Source organism: Seriola dumerili, unplaced genomic scaffold (assembly GCF_002260705.1).
Source record: "Seriola dumerili isolate Sdu_G_001 unplaced genomic scaffold, Sdu_1.0 BDQW01000091.1, whole genome shotgun sequence".
Taxonomy (NCBI): Eukaryota; Metazoa; Chordata; class Actinopteri; order Carangiformes; family Carangidae; genus Seriola; species Seriola dumerili.
The window spans coordinates 2,982,847-2,999,632 of NW_019174346.1; the positions used below are offsets into that span (position 1 = coordinate 2,982,847).

The 16,786-nt window shown below is 41.9% G+C and overlaps 2 protein-coding genes across 5 annotated transcripts in view; one reads left to right on the forward strand and one right to left on the reverse strand.

Moving 5' to 3' along the window:
* Positions 1-2,122, reverse strand: part of fam222b (family with sequence similarity 222 member B) — a 34,404-nt gene extending 32,282 nt beyond the window's left edge. For 2 of the 4 annotated variants that reach the window (XR_002665126.1, XM_022745946.1), the window contains exons 1-2: positions 2,036-2,122; positions 1,322-1,378 (exon numbers count right to left, since the gene is read on the reverse strand). The gene's annotated coding sequence lies outside the window, so the exon portion shown is untranslated. Of the gene's footprint in view, positions 1-688; positions 808-1,321; positions 1,379-2,035 lie in introns of all 4 variants that reach the window. The other 2 variants (XR_002665125.1, XM_022745948.1) reach the window with 2 other exon arrangements.
* On the forward strand, positions 1,989-10,965 carry eral1 (Era like 12S mitochondrial rRNA chaperone 1). The gene is made up of 11 exons (XM_022745951.1): positions 1,989-2,203; positions 4,182-4,340; positions 4,523-4,650; positions 4,759-4,836; positions 4,928-4,974; positions 5,064-5,125; positions 5,235-5,347; positions 6,840-7,145; positions 7,537-7,686; positions 8,617-8,697; positions 10,477-10,965. Exons 1-11 carry the CDS (start codon positions 2,098-2,100, stop codon positions 10,597-10,599), a joined length of 1,353 nt encoding a protein of 450 aa, XP_022601672.1. The 5' UTR covers positions 1,989-2,097; the 3' UTR covers positions 10,600-10,965.
* The last annotated feature ends 5,821 nt before the right edge of the window (positions 10,966-16,786 follow it).

The window sequence follows — 16,786 nt, forward strand, 5'->3', positions numbered from 1 at the left end:
CTTTGCTTCTCCTCATGAGCAGCGAGGTCTTCTTATTAGTGGGAAGCTGCCAGTTACAGCATGTCCAGTACCAGCCAGTGCTATTAGCAAATCAACAACAAAAGTCTGCCGTCTGACGTCACCTGGTTCAGCTGCAGATTTGACCTGTTCCCTATCAATACAGTGTGGCCTGTTTCAATTATAGAAAACAAGATTGATTAGGAATCAGCAGCACACTGAAGTGCCGCGCATGGAGAGAGGTTTTCCATAACACTATGCTGAATCTCATTGGCAAGTGCACTTCAAATGGCAAAGTGGGCTACAGCTTATGATTAAATGGTCTGCAGGCGAAGCCTTTTTGTCTTCTTTTTTGTAGAGAGAGAGAGAGAGCTCTTTCTGAAGGCCAAAGTTAATGCAGTCATAGAAAGAACTCTGATACACTCCCACGTGAAATGGCCATGTGAGGAAAGCCCGCAGGGAGAAAAGGCCTTGAATGAATTTGAGAGGGAGAGAGAGAGAGAGAGAGAGAGAGAGAGAGTGGGAGGGAGGCAGATAGAGAGAAAGTTCAAACATTACTGATCCTTAAATATCCTTTTGGTTTCTGGTTCAATTGGAATTCGGCAGTAAGTGTCTGCTAAAAGCACCATTTTTGTTGCCCTTGCATTGCTGCTGAGCTTTTAGAGTTAGATGATGACAGATTGTGAGCTACCTGATATCCTTCATCATCCTCCCCAGTGGAGGTGTTTGTTCCGCCCCGAGCAAGTCCTCCAGGACTCACAAACAGCCGGCGTGTTTGATGGACTACGGGGAGACATCTGCTCTGCCAGGCTTTGCCATACAGAGTGAAAACAACGTGTTACAGTAATCAATCAATATGCAAACCTGTCCTTTCAGTCTGATGATTAACCTTACAGACCCCATGGTTATCAAGTCATTACATAAGCTTGTGATTGTGAATTAGTACTGAGGAGTTGTAGGGTGTGACTGTGAGAGCATGCTGTGTTTTCCTCAGGTTGGCATGTTGCTTTAAGCATGAATGCTCCATATATCCTCAACAGTATCGTCACAACTGTGCTTCAAGCACCCTCGGGGATGAGCTCTGTTGTGTGTACTCAAGGGACAAGAGGGAAAGAAAAAGTCTGCGCTGTGCAATCTGATTTGTGGTTATAGGCGTACCATCCCTCACAGGGTAATCTGGAGAATATCACCAGAGCCAAAAGATCCTTTGAGCGCCGTCATCCATTTTAAACTGCGAGTTGCTCATGTCGGCAGATGTGTTTGTGCATTGTGATGAGCTGATTTGAAATTGCCACTGGCTGATTTTAGCCTCTGAATATCCTACCTGCTGCAGACAGGTAGTTCCACAACCGGGGCCCCAGCAGTCTTGAGGGAGGGTTTGCTGCAAAATGATGCATGGCTGTTATTTTATTTAGTTATTTTACAAATTGATGTGCATGTTAATGTAAATTAAGCCTGTCATTATTTTACAAAATGGTTTCACCACCTGTAGTGCAGCTTTTTCCACCTGAATGATTTTCTCTCTCTGCTCTCTTTAGTGCCTCTAAATTGAATTATCTTCTCTCTCATCCTTTACCTCTTATTCTATCTCTTTCCTTGGTGCTTTGCTCTTATTCATTCTTATTCAATCATTTTGTGGTCACTTAGACTCTCATCTGTCATTTCTGATGTTGGACAGGAAGCCTTTTCTCCTGCTGCAGTCTCTGCGTATCACTGTAGGAGCATTAGGTAAATACTAACAATGTAAATATAAACAAACATACAAGTCAAAGAAGAGACATTTCAAACTGGGTCCGTTTTAACACAACCTCTTTAAACAGGGTCAAATGAGGATGTGTGAGGACCCTGCTTTACTCTGGTGTGAGTCTGACAACATGCAGGAGGAAATTATCATGCGAGGTGTCGGGCGCTAGGGGGCGGTGTCGCCTCCACCCCAAACCTCTGTGAAGACTCTCTTGAAAGCGGAAGTCGTTTGTCTTTGGTCAAAGCAACATGGTGTCACCCTGTAGACAATGTGAATGTAAACAGACGCACTCACCTCTTAATCGATAATTACTGATATATCAGCTGTAACACACCGGTGAGCGTCACCGCGGCTCCATGGCTCTCAGACTGTGGGCTCGGCTCCTCAGGGGCTCGGCCGTCCTCTCCTCGCGGGGCGTCGGCTCTGCTCGACAGGAAAGTGCGTCATGGCTCCTGACAGCGGGTCAGTACCAGGCCGGTTTCTGAAGCTCACTCATTTCTATCTTTTTTTTTTTTAAAACAAGGAAACGTGTTGTGTCGATAGTGAAGCATGGTATGAATCTAAAATGTGGAAAAGTGACCTTCAGCTCAGCAGCAGATTAAAGAGAGGACAGAGAGGCCACGCTGCTGTACGTCTGTGTCCGCTGACAGAACAAATCACACGTAATGACAAAGTATGAGGGAAAGAAGTTGTGTTTTTCTATTTGAAATGACACATTTACACCAGTGACTCTGTGTGTGAGCTGCTGCATCAGCCTCCCAAACACAAGTAATTTATCTTTATAAAATTCATCATTTTCTTTCCTTTTTACAAGAACATATTCAGATTTACTCAAACTTTCCTTTACTTGGATGTTTGAGATGTGGAGACATTTTTACATTAATCCAGGTCACTCACACTGAGAATTTAGGAGGAGACATCTTGTATCCAGAAGTTAACCAGGTGATAATGAACAATGTGTAAAAAATCATATATTATATATGTTTTTTAATGAGGGTGGAGGAGTAGATGTTTATGTCTGAAAACATTTCTGGAGGGGGTCCCCTGCACTACACCAGTGCATCTGTTTGAGCTAGGGTTACCTGTTTTCATTAGTGAAGTATTTGTTCACCTAATCAAATAATAGTTTTGCTATGAATTAAATATTAAAAATAGTCAAAACTGACCATCAAAGTTTTGCAGAGTCTAGAAACATGTCTTCAAATTGCTTGTGTTGTTCAACCAACAGGACGAACCTCAATGGTATTAAATTCTTACGTCATTCACTGTGGTATAAAATAGAGAAAATAAGCAAAAAACTACAACCAGGGAATTTTTGACCCTTTCGCCTTGATAAATGACTTTAGTGGGTAATCACCTCTTGAAATTATTAGTAATTTTCTGTCAATTGATGAACAAAACAAACAAATGAAATTTAGTTTACATTCAGTGTTTCTTGTTGCTATGTTTACTTGCTGGCAGTCTTGTTCTTCACATGGAGCACCACAGGGTTTGTTGGTGTGTTACCACCACTAACTCTTCATCAGCAGAATATATATATATATATATATATATTTTTTTTATTATTATTATTATTTTAAATTTGATTACTTTTCATAATTCCACAATACAAAAACCCAACAGTCTCCAAACAACATTAAACAGAGGAGAAAAGAAAAACAAGCAACTAATATATCAACTCCATACAAACAAACAAACAAACAAACAAACAAAAAGAAAGATAGAAGAATCAAAGTCTTTGTAGAATAAACATTAAAATAGTGTCCATGTGTTCACTTCTGTTGCTCCTTCACCACATCCATCCCTCCACATTCATAACTGCCACCCTGTGTATAAATAATAACATGGACAGTACCCTGAAATGGACACAAATCTGTCTCTTGTAATGAGAGAAATCACAGAGTCATTCCCCATTTATTGTATTGTTCTACCTCGTTTATCAGGCTGTGTGATATTCTTCCAAAACCCGCTGCTGAGATGACTGGCCTTCTGTAGCTTTCCACTTTCTAATTGTTTATCTGTTTGCTTGTCATGACACTGAACCCAGTTAGCTAAAGGTTTTACCGTATGTTTGATGGATTTATGGCGTCCAAGTGTACTTAGCTCCGGACAGAGTTTATAATCTATCCCTGCTATTTCTGTGATATATTCTGGTCCAAAAGGCTTGTATCTGTGGGCATGACTGTGCCATTTTTCTGTAATGTGAAACATTTATAGTAAATGTTGTGTGATTCCCAAAGGACTGCTCTGTCTGCACAAGTGCTCCAGCACTTTGGGATGAGATGTTTCTGTGATAACTTCTATGATAAACATTTTTGACAAGGACTTTTTAAATGCACAATAATACTGAGTCACTTTAACATCCTAGTAAACACAATGAGTCAGTTACCTTGCAGCGCTGCAGGCAGTGAAGTGATGGATATGTTGAATGTCTTTACAGGAAATGTTGCCTGCTGCAGAGGAGGGAGAAATGGATTTATCTTCACTCCTGCTTGTTTTATTACATCAGAGGCGTTTCTCAACAGACTGATGAAAGGCAATGCAGCAGAGGCAGACGGCAGCTTTTATCGCCTCCCAGCCTCAGTTCCGCCGGACAGCGGTAACCAGACCACCGCCTCAGAGATTTACATCCCTAAACTCATCTGATCATTCTGGCCCAGCCTTTTTTTCTTTTTTTTTTTTCAAATACTGCAGACGTCACCCTTCCACCAATCTCATGTTCCTGTTTTTACTGCTGTCATATTCACTTTTACTGTCTGTTTATTTTCCATTTTTTTTCAGGGGAACAACTGTCTTTGTTACTGAGACATCCAGATCAGCCTGACAACTCAAAAGTATTGAAAGTGGCTATAATAGGCCCTCCAAATGCTGGGAAGTCCACATTATCCAACCAGCTCCTCGGCAGAAAGGTCTCCGTCTTAACTGTGTCTCTTTTAATCCTCCACACTTTCATGTATCTGTCTCGCTGAGGCGGAGCTGCTGTTCACTGTCTTAAGTCGGTGCTCATTTTTTTCAAGGTGTTTGCCGTGTCTAAGAAAGTGCACACTACACGGTCCCGTGCACTGGGCGTCGTCACAGAGGATGACACACAGATAGTAAGAGCTTTTTCTCACGTCTCTCCTGATGCCTTTTAATACAAGTCCAAAGCCAAATGTTCAACTCAATGCACATGTTTTGTTTTTATAGATTTTACTGGACACTCCTGGTCTCACCACTCCATCAAAGGTTAAAAGGTGCCTTTCTGTTTTATATTCAAAGTCTGTAGTCTCCACACAGTCTTATCATACAGTGTGATGGATGAATGAACCCTCTGTTTCCACAGACACCAGCTGGAGAAGTCTTTGCTTGTGGATCCCTTGAACACAGTCAAAGAAGCTGACCTAGGTATTACACATACTCACCCTGAGTCATTTATTTGTAAAGTTGCTCTTTTTGCTGCTTCTGTGTCGTAGACTGAACATTAAGAGTGGACTATAATTGGAACTGTTTCCAGTGGTGGTGGTGGTGGATGTGGCAGACAGATGGATGAGCAGCAGGCTCGACTTTGAGGTGCTCAAGTGCCTCACCCAGCACCCAGACATCCCAGCTGTCCTGGTCCTCAATAAGGTATTCTCTATCAGATGTTGTAATAAAACTGAATTTAATGGATAAGCCTCAATGTTCAATATTTTGTGATTTGATAATGTGAAAATACCTGGGGCCGTGCCATGTGAAAAGCCACTGCAGCGAGTCTCAGCTAGCTTCAAGACATTTCACTTCTCCACCCGTATGAATTGGTCTCATAATGTCTCTTCACATTCAACCCTTTCATCACAGTCACAGCCTCTTGGCTAATGACACAAATGCATCAGTTTTGGCTCTCAGTGAAAAAAATATTCACCTGCCCACCGCTCCTGAAAGTGGCGCCCCTCGCCTGTCGACTTCACGCTTCTTTGCTGTGGCCATGACTGTTACCAAGCGGCAAATATGTGTTGTCTATTTATGAAAACATTAGTTCCACCTGCATTTGTAGACATGTCTGTGAATTGTAGGACAGCTGCCTTTGTGAGATGAACAGGAAAAACTGTGTGACAGGCCACAAGCATTTGAAATTGGACTTGACCAACTTTGGACATGCTTGTATTAGTTCATCTGTCAATACTGTCTGACTTCCTGTCTGTGGCCCATCTCAATGTAAATCTGTAGGTCGTGCATATATCGACCATAGACTGTAAATAAAGATGGACGCAGCCTCTGTGACGTCACCCTCAGGTTTTTGAAGAGCGGTTCTGAAGCTCAGAGTGAGCTGCTCCACCGTCGCCATCTTGGCAGTGTCTGACTCCGCCCCTAACTCCCAGCTATTCCGAAAATGGTCAAAGAAGAGGGGCTTGTGTGGAGCTGAGACTTCAGTGCATGTCAGTTTGTGTCAAGCATACGCTCGCCCACCTGTCACTCAAAGAGGCCACGCCCTCAATTATGCAGAAATTCTTAATAAGGCTTTAAAGTCTTACAGTTAAACATTTGCCATGAAGGAGGAAATTAGCTCTAGAAACCAAAAGTGTTTTTGTACCATGCTGTAAACATGTTTATTTCTGCTGCGAAATTGGACATTTTAACATGGGAGTCTATGGGGACTGACTCACTGTTGGAGCCAGACTCTAGTTGTCATTAGAGGAACTGCAGCTTCTGGTTCTTCAGTGTTGATGCTTCATGTTTCAGCCTCAGAGGCTGATGCCAAGAGTCAAGAGTAAAGGGGGCGGAGCCTTTTCTGTCAGGACTCCATGACTCTGGAACAACCTGCCCAATGAATTTTTTTTTTTATCTTGAATAATTTGCTTGCATTTATTTGTTGTTATTTTATCCTCGTGAAGCACTTTGTAATCTCTGATTTTGAGTCCTCTATAAATAAATTTTATTACTATTATTATTATTATTATTGTTATTATTATTATGAGACACAGGATTAAAACATACAGTATGAGGCTTTGAACTCTCTGGAAAAGTTTTCAGTCTTTTGCAGGGAAGAGAAAATCTTGGACTATCACCAGACTTTCTTTGAACATATTCTCCTGCACCGAGCCGTCTCAGAGCTCCTCACTAATGCTCCGCTCTCTTTAAGGTGGACCTGGTGAAGGCGAAGGACAAGCTGCTGGATATCACTGCGGGGCTGACATGTGGAATGGTGAATGGACGCAGGATACGGGTCAGGCCAGTGATCAAGCCTCCGTGGGCCAAAAAGAGGTCAGAGGGGGATTTGGAGCTCTCGCCTGACGAGCACATCGCAGAGCCTGAGGGCAGCGCTGAGCCGAACTCTGTGTTGAACAAAGAGCAGCTGAAGACACTGAAGAGCCAGGAGGGCTGGCCTCACTTCAAAGATGTCTTCATGCTGTCCTCTGTGGACAGACAGGACGTGGAGACGCTGAAGGTACACATCCGATTATGGTCATAGCAAGAAAAACTGTAAACGTGCAAATATGTTCAAAAATTCTGTGATTATACCTTTAAAGAAATGCTCCCTTTCTGAAAACTAATGAAACTAGAACAGAAACTGAATGCTCAACTAAAGAGTAGAACCAAATTAACACTGACCTGAAATTAAATTTGTAATCAGCTGTTTAACCTCTGCGCACAGTTAAAAGACAAGACCTTTGTAGATGTTGGCTATATTTTTAAGTATGTTGTTAGTTTCACCAGCAGACACATTAGCTTTAGTTCAGTGTTAGTTTAGTCTCAATATCTCATTTTTATTTTTCTATAAGTTTGTTTTGTTTTAGTTTGATAAATGCTAATAACCATGCTTTATCTCACTCTTTTAGAGCTACTTCATGGCTGCCGCTAAGCCCGCACCGTGGCAGTACCACAGTGAGGTCCTGACCGATCAGAGTCCAGAGGAAGTCTGCACCAATATCATCAGAGAGAAGCTTCTGGAGTATCTGCCCCAGGAAGTGCCTTACTCAATGACACAGGTGACTAATGAACCGATTCTGCGGGGACACTCTATGTCACATGTGATGATAAGCTGACAGTGAAGTGACAACAGCTATTACATCTCACCGCACTGAGTCTGTGGCCTATTTAAAGCCCCTCATACTCACTTTCACTCCACGTGCTGACATGTTGCAGTTATTGGACCCGACCTCCACCTGCCTCACTTCTACATGAACCTTAGAGGCCATTCTGTCCACGTCATTTCCCTTTTGAAGCTTTAATTTCATCGTTGTTATTGTTACTTATCATGCTGATGTGTATTTACTGTGTATTCCTGCTCCCACAGGTACAGAGTCAGACTGGTTTGTAGATTTTATTATTCCTTGGCGCTGGCGACAGTCTGAGCCGGAGGCGTATTGCTTTGTTTTTTTTGGGTTGCTCGCCGTCCGTCTCGTTCTCGTGGACACGATATCTCAGTAACGCCTCGACAGATCTTCAAATTTGGCAGAAACACTCACTAGGACTCAAGGACAAACTGATTAGATTTTGGTGGTCAAAGGCCAAAGGTCAAGGTTGCGGTGACTTCACAAAAGTCACCGCGAGTTCAAGCAGCAGTTATGACAAAATTTTACACAAATGGTTGATATTTTCTATGACTCTGGATAAACAGGGATGTGACCTGAAACTAGTCTGAGTGGAGGAGGGAGACGACCACGAGGAGGTGATTCTAGTAGGTTATCATGGGGCATGAGTGTTCTCTGACAAATAAAAACACATGAATCCAAAAGCAAATATTTGACAAAAAATATTCAGCAAGCAAAAAATTCTGGGATATGCAGCAATGGCCACTGCTCTAAGTCGGCAGGTGGCGTTTCCTGTTTCACTGTCCACATCTTTTCACTTTAATTCTCACTGTATTGGCTTTTTGAGGAATCTGTAGATTAACATTTACATGTCTTTGTTTTCAGTCTGTTGAACTGTGGCAGGATGGAGAAAACGGTGAGCTCGATATTTCAGTGAAACTTCACGCCACGAAAGAAACTCACATGGTAAGTGTTCTCTGCAGGTTTCTGTTTCTGTTTGTAGTGGATATCAATTTTGACTCATCTGTAAACATACTGTATATTCAGCTGGTTATTTAAAGCTCTCATACAGTCTAAAGGTCTCTGTCCATGTGTAGTGTGATTATAGATCAGGTCTAGGTTCTATATTAATACTGTGAAAGTATCAAAGCCTCAGTCCACAGAGAAATGCACACAGCCTGTATTCAGAAACTGAGCCTTAAAACCAGCCGTCAGGACTTCTAGAACTTTGTGATGTCACAACGAAGCAGTCACCGCTCTCAACCATGCCCTCAGCCAATCAGAAGAGAGACTCAGAGCCTCCTCTCTTCTGATTGGCTCACTGACCTGTTGTTACTAGAGCTCCAGGGAGAAGCCTGAGAGAGGAGATGTAAAACTACACTGAGATGGTTTTTGGTTTTAAAACCACAAATATATCTTCTTATGGATCGACACTTCAAATAAAACACAGAAGAAGAAGAGGAAAATATGTAGCTTTAAAGTAGATAGGTTTTGTATACACTTTTATTATATTTTTCACGCCTACAGGACCTCATATATTTTTGTGTTTTATGAGACTTTGCTGCTGTAACACTGCACTCTCACTCTGGGGTCGATGATGTTCTCTCTCTGTCCATCTAATATTGTCATATTGGAAAAGTGACAGAATGACACGATGTCAGTGTGTTGACTTGAAAGTGCCTGTGTGTTTACTCGTTGGCCCACATCCAAAACTGTTTTAAAAAACTTAAAGTGGATGGATTCAGATTTTTATCACATTTGGCCAATGCAAATGTCAAACATCAAATCCTGCGAAAAAACCCCACAGAGCCTGTTTATTGTCACAATCTGGACGCCCGAATGAATGTTTTCTCCTGTGCCGCAGTTCTTTTTCACAGTGATCAGATGTACTGTGAATGCAGCACAGACAGACTAACTTAGAAAATAGCACCATTTGAAATATCACTGTTAAACTAATTCAGGAGGCTGAGTCAGTGGCAGGCACATGACTGGAGGAAGTGAAGTGACATCTGAAGCTTCTCTGATGGCTCCTGATATTTATCTGTTGTTCCCTCAGAACTTGAGATTCCTTTTTTTCCTTGTGTTTTTAACTTGTAAATATTTGAGCAGCTCTTCCGAACCATACATATTTGATGAAAAAGAATATTTGAGGCTACATCTGTGCCACAGAAATGTTTCAAGGCCACTGACCTCCGAGGAGAGTGACTCAGACCAACACGATTCTTCAGCTTCTACATCCAGCAAATGAAGAACTACCGAAATGTTGACTTGAACGACCGACCAAAGAAATCATCTCATCTATTTTATGAATAGTTCCTGCTACAAAGCCACGTTGTTCAGTTCTCTTTAACTAAATCAAATTGACATTTTTCTTTGTGGAAAACAAGCGTCACACACGACCTTGACAGGAAGTAGAAATACATTGGCTGAACTGTAGAGTTTCAAGGTTCAAATGAATCATCAGAATAAGAAATTGCATGATGGACTAAACACCTCTCTTCAAAATGTTTGAATGCAGTTTGGATGAATACAGTTAAATAATATTTCACACAGGGAGGAATTTCATCATCTTAAAGTTGACTTTACAAAACCTAATAAACTGTATCTTTATGCTTTATCTCCCAATATCACAGTACTGTTTTCCACAGGGACATTTTAAATTCATTTAAACCTGCTACATGAAACCTATGGCCCCGTCTATTCGCTGGATTCTGATGTCTGTGGTTGTATTTCTTGTGTCTGTAGAAGATGGTGATCGGCGCGGCCGGCCAGATGGTAGCACGGATCGCCCGGGAGGCCGGCGAGGACCTGAGTCACATCTACCTGAGGGATGTGAAGCTGAAGCTCTCAGTCAAGCTGAGGAAGTGAAGAGGAAGGAAAGACTTCAATAGCGAAACCCTGAGGAGACGAAGAGGTGGAGACGGATCCTGCTGGATTTATCTGCAAAGGGCAGAACTGGAGGATAAGATCTGATCATGAGTCTGAGGAGGTGACATATACTGTATCCACAGACTCGGAGCTCCCACTGAGCTTGTACCTCTTTAGAGAGGAAACCGTACTCAAAAGTTTGATGTTTGCATCAGCAGCGACTCACGCAGTCCCATGAGACGTGAAAGATTTTCATATAAAGATGGCACCTTTAAGATGTAGTCATTCTTATAGTGGATGTTGTTGTTGTAGAATAAAATTCTGTAAAATATATATTTTAGATTTTTTTTGAGGCATTTTATGCCTTTATATGAAAGTAGAGAGACAGGAGAGAGATGACAGGAAATGAGGGAAACAGAAATGGTGGGGGGGTGCCGTGCAACAAAGGTCAGAAACCAGACATGAACTGGAGACGTCTCTGTCAGACCTTCACCTCCAGGCCACCAGGGCAGCCCAAATCCAGCTAAGAGGAGAAAACATGGTGATTAAAAGCAGCTTACACGAGCTGCAAAATAAAGTGTCGTGAATTATAGGCATGTATTCACGCTGATATATTTTAGGTAACAAACATGACACAGACTCTCATCAAATGGATGTTTTGACACAAGTATGACAGCGTGTTTATGGCTGCGCAGGTTTGGCGAGCTGTGAAAAGGGCCGATGGTTTATCTTTGGCTCTCAGAGCTTTTTACTTGGCGGGCGCCTCGTGCAAACACGGACTGTAGATAAACTGAAGTGGGACCTGCACAGTCATGTTCACTCAGATGTCCCTGATGTACCATCCACCCCTTGTTCCCTGCACTCCCACATCACTTTAGCCTTCTCCGCTGCCTTTGAAGTGTGGCCATCCATCCCTCCGACTATCACTTTTTGTTCCGCTGCTTCTTCCCTTCTCCTCTCTCCTCCTCCCTGCCCCCCTCCCCCCTCCCCCTCTTCTTCCCTCTGCTTTTTTGGCTCTTATAAAGCCCAGCTCTGCCCCTGAGGGCTGAATTGTCTCCCTAATGGATGGCAAAATGGAGCACTAACCTGATGCTAAAATGGGTCAGATAATGGTGATTAGATTCATTCCTGCTGCCTGCGAGTTAACTCGACAGTTACTCTATCCGGGGCATCTTGATGAATAACCAGCCAGTGGCCTAAAGCAAGGGCGATGGGAGGGAGGGAGGGGGAGAGAGCGAGGGAGAGGCCTTGAATGTCTCACAGAAGCTGTGTCAACCCCTCAAGCTCTTTCTGCAATGGCTGCTTCCCAGTGATTAGACAAGCCGGTTGCGCAGCAGAGATCACCACTTAGACAAGCCAACTGCTGCTTGAAAATATCACAACTGATGTATGTCAGCCGGCGCATTAAAGCAATCCTTCAAACACAAAGACATTTGGAGCGCTCACACTCTGCTTCAGATGTGTTTTTACCACAGTAATGAGGCACTCATTTGTTTGGGAGCCACAAGCTTTTATTTTACACACATCCACAAGTACATGTAAAAAAAAAAAACACAGGGTGAAAAGACGAGCTCATGAATAAGACATCAATCGGCCTTCTCCTCCTGTTCATCCTGCTGGTCCAGATGACATTGAGCGAGGGCCATATAACCCTTACCATTACTAAAACTCAGTAATGGTAACGGTTTGACGGCCCTCCTCTGTGAGCAGCGTGAGCAGCCTGCAGTCAGTCAGGCCTGAGAGTGCGCTGAATGAAACCCTGGATAGTACATCATCTATACTGTAGTGTCTCTTTAATAAACTTACAGTATAAGATGATATCCTGTCCGGGGCACAAGACATAACTGTCAGCAGCATGTTGTTGTAATCTGCGAGATAACGGCTCGTTAGTGATGCACACAGAAGGTCAAGCAGTGGAAATAATGATGTTAAAGATGATATTAAATTAACTTTGTATGTATGTGAATAAAGTGTAAAACAAGAAGCTCAGCCCTCGTCTCTGTCACACACTCACCTTACGGCTCACTGACACCTTCCCTCCACCATGTGTTTGTATTTTAAGGCTCTGCTACGTGTCCTGGTCAGGGTCACAGTCTCCTGACCGGTCCCCCGGCTCGGCTCCCGCACTTAAAGGCCCCGGGCTCATTAGCATACTGTGATGACATCTGGGCTGGACCTGACAGCACGGGTTGAACTTTTTTCTTATCTGGTGCTAACCTGCCTGCCTCTGTCCAGTGATGGGCCACACCCGGATTACACCCACTGACGTTTATTTTTTACAACATTTACTGTGAACTGTTATTAAAAAAGAAAAACAGTGAACAGAAGCAGCAAAATATGCACAATTATACACAACTTTTTATTGAAAGCACTGGAAAAAAACTTACTAATTTGACATTTTCAGCTGTTTATAATCTTTTTTTTTACTAAAGTACATTCGTAGCAGCAGCTTTACGTCTCTAGAAGAAAATAATCTGTCATTTCCTACATATTCTTTGTGTTCACAGACTTTATTTGTGACTTTTGACCTCTCTTGGTCAGACATGTTTAATTAACAGAGCTCAACAGTAAGATAAAACTTGACTTCTCTATTGTCTATTAGAATAAGCTCAGAGCTTCATCTCATAATGCCGTAATAAACCGAATGTTCACCATCTGTTAAATCTCATAGCCTCCTGGATTTATGCGTGATGGTCTCATGGATCGGAATTTAATACTGTGATATGTCAGCTGATGATATGTTATCTGACTTATTAAATTCTGTGGATTTCTGTTTCATATGCCGAGATAGATTCCAGGATATGGAGAGGTGATATCTATTTTTTATTAGATGTGTCACACACACACACACACACACACACACACTGCACATCAAATTATGCCTGCGACAGAGCAGCTGTAGTTTGTCTTTAATCCCTGACGGTTTGTCTGCATCCCTTAATAACAGGCTGTTTTTGAAGAGAAGAGGCGTCTTCCTGGGGAGTTTCACACTCTGGATTCATTGAATTTAAATCCATCGCTGCAAAAGCTTGTTAAGTGGCAGCTGAAGAAGGTCAGCGCCATGTTGTACAGGATATAAACAAGAATATACAAAGATGCAGTGACTTCTCCCAGCAGCACTGATGAATGCACATGCTCGACACCGAGTCATGAGCAGAGACATATGGACAGTGTCGTCCTCGTGTCCTCAGTCACATCCACACTGTTTTCAGTTCATTCATCAGGTCCACATGGAGAGAAGCATGGCTTAGACTTTAACGCTTCATATTTTAACAACAACACAATGATTCTATCAGCACATGTCTGTTGTTTATGGATGCTGTATGTGAGCTGAGACATGTTCTTTAGGAAGGTCTGGGTACATGGCAGTTGCCATGGTAACACACTCCCTGGTTAGGGCGTGGGAGCCGGTTTTGGGGCGTGAGAGGCCCTCCTGTCGGTGCAGATAAAGGTGGAGGTAGGACTATCTGGGTGGTTTGGTTTCCCTCCAACTCTTTATCTGCAGCAGAAATGCCTCGGCCTCGTCTTCACATTTCCATTTGCGTTCAGAGATAAGTTTTTTTCTGGTGGAGACAAAAAGGGAGGAACAAGCCACTTCTATCGAACGTGATCAGGGGAACTTGTTGGGGTTTGATTAAACTGTTTGCAGTTAGGAGAATCTTAATAACATGACATCATGTAGTGGCCCACATGCTTCAAGCTTTTTCCAGGCTCAACCCCCCCCCACCCACCCCCCCCCACCCCCATCCCCAGCCCTGCACACCCAAACCCCACTGGCTCAGAGCAAATACAACATTGTGGAAATAGATTTTATATAAGCAGACTAATTAAGAGTCTGTGTGATCGTCCTCTGAGGCGATGTTTAAAAGAAATGAGTGAGAATTTCATTTTTTCCTCTCCTGTTTGAACTTTTCTTTTTATCCATCTGTCATTAACCGAGAGCAGCTCACACCATCATTTCACAAGTATGAAACATCTGGTCGGGAGTAATTTGAGCCACATCATTTATTTTTATTAGGAGGGGGATTGTGTCCTCTGGGGGGGGGGGCACAAACATGGCTGCACATGCGTTTGGTTTAACTGGCACAACAGCCACTGCTACTGAGTTGTGTACGACTTTTTCCAGGATGTTGTTAATGACTCTGGGACATGAGCAGTGTGGCAGCTGAATGCTTTGCACTAATTTCACACTTATTTCTTATCTATGGGGAAAAAAAGTGCTTTAAATTGTGTCAAACCACAGCATGTGTTTATGAAAGATGAGCAGTGGTGGAATGCAACTAAGTACATTTACTTAACATTTACTTTTATTTAACATTTACTGAAGTCCTGTACTTATCCACAGTTTTGAGGTACTTGTACTTTACCTTTTATGCTACTTTATACTTCTACTACACAATATTCCAGTGGGAAATATTGTTCTTATTAACCCATCACAGGAAACCAACAACTATGATTACCAGCTACTTTTCAAATTAAAATTTTACATTATATAAACACATATATACAGAAAAAGTTAAAAACAATGATTATAGATTTGTCTTGTAGCAGTCGGTTGGTTCTTCTTCTTAATCATCTGGTGACCCCTCAGATTTAACTTGTGACCTTCAAATTCAAAAATAGTTCAAACATAAACTGGATCATGTCTCCATTTGGACGCTTTAATGCATTTGGAGCTCGATGAACCAATAAACCAATAAGATTTGTTCTTCAATGTTACGAGCCGAGGTACAAAATATAGATGAGACTGACGCTGGACAAAATATCCTATTGATGAAAGTCAAATGAAGAAATGTAAAATTAAAGTTTTGTGTATTAGGTAATGATTTAATAATGAATCTATAATCTATCATTTCTGTTGTCTGTTCAGGCTTCAGTGAAACAGTTTCTACTGGTTTCCATTCGTTTTTACGCAGTAAAACTCCCAGTAAACATCATGTTAACTTATAATATAAGTTTAACAACATCAAAGATGATATATGATGTTCATATAATGTTACTTTTTAAGGTTTCCAGTCACTTTAAGATGTGATTTTTCTTCAGTTCAGAAACACCAATGTTATACAGGAGTAGTACTGGTAGTTTTTAATGGTTTATACTCATTAACGACAGCAGTGTTGGACTTTGCTGCTGCAGGGTGTTCTCAGTCGGTTTTAATGAGCTGAGTGTGACTGCCCTCTTCAGGCTGAACCTGAACTGTGTCTGGGTCAGGATGAACGCTCACGTCCTCCATCAGCAAGAAAAGCAAGAAAATGAGTGTTTTCAAGATCCAACACGAATCATGAAGAAGAACAGAAAGCAAAATGCATTATTTAGTTTGTGTAGCTGTGCAAGATGAAGCAGCAGAGCACAAACGAGCAACAGTATAAATAACCACCTCTTACAGACATTAGTCACTGCAGAGCAGCATGAAGTCATTAGACACATAAAATACTATATTATCAACCAACAACAGCGATTTTAATAAACTGCGTCTAGAATTCTCTGAAACCTAGTAAAATAGTAAAATCATACACTTAACATGTGAAATGGGAAGCATAGTCATTCAGGTATACTTGTCATATTAAAATATCAATACAAGACTGTTAATAAAACTCTAATAAATACTGAGAGTCCATGCAAATGAGAGACAATCTGGAAACAGGAACATGAGACGGGACGTAAAGCATGTCTGACTCTGTGAGACCCTGCTTGGAAAAAACAGACTTACAGCTTGTGATACAAGTAAGAAACGGTTGTTATATTCAGGTGTAGTTTTGTTACTATAGTTCTTAAGAAATCTCTTAATGACACTCTCAATATTTGTCTGTTAATTCACTAAGAAACTAATATAGTGTCATTAAATTGTGTTGGAAGTTACTGGGATTTTAAACATTTTTTTTTAACTGTTTAGCCGTGGTTATTTCACCAGCGTCCCGACCTCTGACCTCTGAGACTGAGCATGTGCAGCCTGGTGGAGGTCACTGACCAGAGGAGACATCTGCTCCCGGTGATCCGCAGCCTTTTATCCGTCTACATGTTTGGATGTTTGGATATTTAATATCTGCACGTTTCTTTTTTTAAATGAACATGTACAGAATATGTTGTGATGTGATGTTTCTCCTCCTGTGCAGAAATCTTTAGTCTGTGTGAACTGCCAAATCAAACCTGCCTGGTTTAATATTCACTAACAGACGCTGAGGCCGAC